This window comes from Octopus bimaculoides, chromosome 10, assembly GCF_046866305.1.
Source record: "Octopus bimaculoides isolate indiv1 chromosome 10, ASM4686630v1, whole genome shotgun sequence".
Lineage (NCBI taxonomy): Eukaryota > Metazoa > Mollusca > Cephalopoda > Octopoda > Octopodidae > Octopus > Octopus bimaculoides.
In genome coordinates this window covers 84,963,212-84,968,825 of record NC_142937.1, presented here as the reverse complement: position 1 = coordinate 84,968,825, position 5,614 = coordinate 84,963,212, and the positions used below count along the sequence as shown (strand labels likewise).

Here is a 5,614-nt window from a genome sequence, read left to right as displayed (position 1 = left end):
ATGATGGCAATGATGATGATGATGATGATGATGATGATGATGATGATGGCGATGATAGCGATGATGATGGTGGGTGGCGGTGGTGGTGGCGGCGGCACCACCTCCACCACCAGCACCAGCACCACCATCCACCACCGTCCACCACCGTCCACCACCACCGTCCACCACCACCACCACCACCACCACCACCACCGTCCACCACCACTATAAATATAGGCATATACATGTGTACACACACACACACACACACACACACACACACACACATTCAAATATGTTGTAACCCGGTGTGTTTCATATTGTTTTAGCCACCCATGTCCCAGGCCAGGATAAACATCATAATGCAAGCTTTCAGTAAACTGGACAAGACCCACGACGGGATTATCACAATTGAAGATTTGAAAGGTGTTTACAATGTTAAAAAGCATCCCAAATATCTGAACGGTGAATATACAGAGGATCAGTGCCTACAGCTGTTCTTAGACTCCTTTGATTCGGACAACAAAGATGGTCAGGTAACTACCATAATCATTATCATCATATTACCATTACCAAGGTTAACGATTTTGTTGAGGGAGCTCGTTTATTTATTTAGAGGTTGCCAGGGATCACTAATGATATTATTGGCACTCCGTTGGTTTAAGATGACGAGGGTTCCAGTTGATCTGATCAATGGAACAGCCTGCTTGTGAAATTGATAAGCATGTGGCTGAGTAAGCCACAGACACATGTACGTTTAATGTAATTCCCAAGGAGATTCAGCATGACACAGAATGTGACAATGCTGACCCTTTGAATTACTGGTACTATTCATTTTTGCCAGCTGAGTGGATCTGAGCAATGTGAAATAAAGTGTCTTGCTCAAGGACACATGTTGCTGGGAATTGAACTCATGACCTTACGATTGTGAGCCAAATACCCCTAACCACTAAGCCACATGCCTTCACAATGGCATTATTATATCTGTATAAATGTGGGTCTTCCAAGCCTGGCCATCCAGGTAAAGAGATTCATTGAAGTTAGGTCTATTTTTCAAACCAGCTTTATTAAGGCATTGAAAGTGTCTGATGGGGTCAACCTATGGTAACCAGCATGTGAGATGTCTCAGGGGCATCTGATTACAGGCCAGTCTGGAGTTGCTGGATCAGCATTTAGTATAACAGGACCCTGATGATGTTTAAGGACCCTGAAGATGTTTGTTGTAAACAGACTTGACTTGGGGATAAATAACAGTAACAATACTGCTGAGACCCCCTTCGGTCATGACTGACCATGGGATTGCACCTAGGAAGTTACCTTCCCAAGCACAAATCCGGGCAACGTTGTTTATGGAAGACCAGCTGTCGCCCATGCATACTGGCCTCCCCTCTCCAGCCACCAGTGTTATCCAAGGGAAAGGCAAAGGGGCCGATACAGCTTGGCACCTATGATGTCGCAACTCATTTCTACAGCTGAGTGAACTGGAGCAATGTGAAATAAAGTGTCTTGCTCAAGAACACAACACGCAGCCCGGTCTGGGATTCAAACTCACAACCTCACGACCGTAAGCTCGACGCTCTACCCACTGAGCCATGCGCCTTCACCGGTAACAATAACAATCTTGATTATGAGCAATGCAAGAACTCTTAGGGGGCTAGAAACCTACTAGAAATAGCAGCCAACTCTCTTTCAAATTGCATCTTTCCTATTTTGAAAAAGAGACAGATATATTGGATAATATAGTCTCACATGTTTGTAAGTAGATAAAGCCATCATGGCTATGACCATAGATCTTCTCAAATTTAACAGCCTTGAGGGAGATTTGGGTATTATTTCTGGCAAAATGAGTAACCTCATAGAGTTTCTTTTGCAGGTCACCAAAGAAGAATTCCAGAATTACTACTCTGGCGTTAGTGCTTCAATAGACTCAGATGCTTATTTCGATCTGATGATGAGGTCAGCCTGGAAGCTGTAGTTGATATTATCCACTGGGTGTAGACCATACAGCCGAAGGACGATGGATGATGGACGACCGAGTATTTAAGTGAGTGAGTGAGTTGGTGAATGAGAGAGTGAGGGAGATGCAAAAACGAGAGAGAGAGAGAGAGAGGAGGAAGGTGAGAGAAAGAAAGTGATAGGGTGAGAGAGAGAGAAAGAGTGAGTGAGTGAGTGATTGAGTGAGTGAGTGAGAGTGAGTGGGGGAGTGAGAGAGAATGTGTGTGTATAAATGTATGCTGAGGTGTAGGCCATGGAGCTGACTGGATTACTAGTGGATATCTGAGAGAGCATGTGAGAAAGAAAAAGTAAATAAAGGAAGAGAGAGAGAGAGAAAGAGAGAGAGAGAGAGAGAAAGAGAGAAAAAGAGAAAGAAAAAGAAAGAGAGAAAGAGAATGCGAGAGATGAGGATACTATGCCAATTGTAGTCAATGGCAGCTAACCACTAGCCGGTTATGTGCTACACACACACACACACACACACACTTAAATACACACACACAAATATACATATGCATGTGTGTGTGCGTATGTGTTTGTGAGCACGTGTGTGTGCGTGTGTAATGTGCCCAATATAGATCTGGGTATTAGAAGTTCAAATAAGAACACAATAAGCAATTTGCACATATACTATACTGTGATAGTGAGAGACTCTATGGGAAGCTTGTATACATGTATGTGAAGGTGCCACATATGAATAGTGATTATGTTCAGCACAGCATGTATTGGACAACATGTGGGAAACCTGAGATAAATTTGTGCCAAATTGTTTAATATAAGATTTGCTGTGCCCAAATCTTTGATAATTATTCAGTAGCACCACTTAATGAATGTACGAAATAAAAAATTAGCTAGGCCATTACAGCTGAGTTATAGTTTGTAACTGATATAAATAGTGACTAGATATACAGCTGTTTCTTTGTAAGCAGATAAATGACCGGTACAGCATGAACGTGAAATATGTCAAGCCAATCTATTCTGTTTCTTTGAATGAGAAGATGCGAAGGCTGTAACAAGATCTATTTATATCTGTTTGAAGTTACGCATAAAAAGACTTATAAATTGTACTTTAATATATATATATATATATATATATATATATATATATATATATATATATATATATATGGGAGAATGTACGAAAAAACAACAACAGACGAGGACAGGTGGTGTATATATATATATATATATATATATATATATATATATATTTATGTGTGTGTGTGTGTGTGTGTGTGTGTGTGTGTGTGCGTGCGTGCGCGCATGTATGTATTTCTTCATTTATTATTAGTAACAGAGGAAATATTAGTTCAAAATTAGTAATCCGTATGAATACTTAAAGTGTGTAAATGTTGTAAATGTTGAAACTGTGGTATCCATCTTGAGAAAGTATCTTCGTAGACGTACATTGTTAAAAACGCATAAAAATATCAGCAGCTGCTGAAGGGCAGCCAGTATTGGTTGATGAAATTACTGGTATGGTTAAGCAATAATTGAAAGGTCACTCATGTCGCATTTAGCCGGTAGGGTGAGAAACGATGTATTATTAGTGATGGAAGCAGTATAAGTTCAAAATTAGCAATCTGTATATGTATTTAAAGAGTATATATGTTGAAAGCCTTTTTATATTGTAAATATGGTGTAAATATAACGAACAATAAAAGACAACACGTGTTAGTTTAGTGCTTTAATGGAAAGAGGAAGTGAGATAACGTTTCGTAAGTTCGTCCTTCTTCAGTAGAAAAGGAGAAGTATGTATGTATGTATGTATGTATGTATGCATGTATTTATGTACATGTGTGTGCGTGTGTGTATGTATGTATACAAATACATATATATACATACATACATACACACACAGTGTAGACAAACACACGTACACATGCCACATGTACACACATACGCGCACTCTCTCACACACTCTTACATAACACACACTTACGCACACACACACACACACACAGATGCAAACAAGCATGCTCACAACCTTCTCACGGACACCATTGCAACTAGTAGAAACAGCGATCAGATGGCGGTTTTAATAGTTTTGCGCGTTGTGAATGCCGAAAGAAGCTCCTCGGCAGTGTGACTATCACCACCCTCCGCAAACATATACAGACCAGCCGCCGCATCGTGCAGCTGTCGCATCGTGGATATGTCGCTGGCTGAAGATACGAGGGTCGATCGAATGAATTTGTCTGCTCGCAGCTACATAGGTATTTAAAGCAATTAGCGGTTATCATCGATTCTGAGTAGAGGTTGTATGTGTATGAGGACGTGTGTGTGAATATTTGAGTGCGCGTGTGTATATGTATGTATGTTTGTGTGTATATGTGTGTGAGAGAGAGCGAGAGAGAGAGAGGGAGAAGGAGAGCGAGAGAGAGAGGGGGAGAGATAGGGAGAGGATATGTATATGTTCGTGCATGTACGTGCGTGTGCGTGTGCTTGTATATGTAATTATATTTTGTGAGATAAGATATATGACATCCAAACAAATTCGTTTTTTTTTTTATCATTCAGAAGCTGAATCGTCAACAAACAATCTATAAATAAGTACAGATAGCAAAATTATTCCTTTTACGTATTCCATTTATCTATAAAATTCATAAAGTTCAAAACTTGAAGGAGATTTAATTTCATGAATACACTAAAAGATATAGTCACTCAATACAGCATTGTCATTTTGGTAAACGTTAGTGAAAAAAAAGTATTATCTCGTATCATCCTAGAATTGTATCATAAATAAATTTATATTAACACAAGATTAGAGTGTATGTATATTATTTCAGCACTGTATTATACATGAGAGAATGCTATATGTTCACGAGAATATAAATATATTTATAATTATATTATGTTGTTATATTAAACAAATATTATGTATATTATTTCAGCACTTTATACATAAGAGAACTCCGTATATATAAGGGAATATATAACTATATTACGTTAACATATTAACCATATGTATATTATTTCAACACGTAGATGACATAAACCTCAATTCTTCTCTAAACTTGTATAGCATGTCATCCTCATACAACCTGGACACATTAGACCAAATTTGCTCTGACTACATGCCAATCTTTTCACTTTTAACATTAAAGTACTTCGTACCTACTGAACATATCACGAAAACATTATAACATCTCACCCTCTTATAACATAAGCATCATTCAGATAGATCCCTTGCTTTTACTTCAAACACTAGACTTCAATATCACGGAGAATCTCTCTTGGCAAATACACATTAACATTGCAAAGACTGCAACTTAAAAAAACAGTCTTTCTTATTAGGGCCCTTCTTGTGAGTTTTGGCTGCTATTTTCAGCGGGTTGAATTACTGTGCCAACTCCCTGTTGAACAAATTTGCCAAAGTATGATATTTTTCTCTACGTCTCTCTTATCCTTCCTTCTGTCTTACGCCTTTCTATTTCATATGTTCAAAGTAGGGGGATGGACTAAGAGGCTAGTCAGTTAATTACTCCAGTGAAGTGGTAGCCTTTAGAAACGGACAGAGTTTTTCCTGTCAGATATATACATAACACATAATCATCATAACAGTACGCACACACACACACACACACACACACACACACATACACACACACACGTGTTATATATATATATACACATACAT

The 5,614-nt window shown here is 38.8% G+C and overlaps 1 protein-coding gene across 2 annotated transcripts in view; it reads left to right on the top strand.

Moving 5' to 3' along the window:
• The window catches only part of LOC106882096 (calcyphosin-like protein), a 14,391-nt gene extending 12,074 nt beyond the window's left edge, over window positions 1–2,317 (top strand). For both annotated transcript variants that reach the window (XM_089358910.1, XM_089358909.1), the window contains exons 4-5: window positions 309–515; window positions 1,853–2,317. In XM_089358910.1, coding sequence (XP_089215036.1) covers window positions 309–515; window positions 1,853–1,954 — 309 coding nt within the window. In that variant the 3' untranslated portion in view covers window positions 1,955–2,317. The remainder of the gene's footprint in view (window positions 1–308; window positions 516–1,852) is intronic.
• Window positions 2,318–5,614: the final 3,297 nt, after the last annotated feature.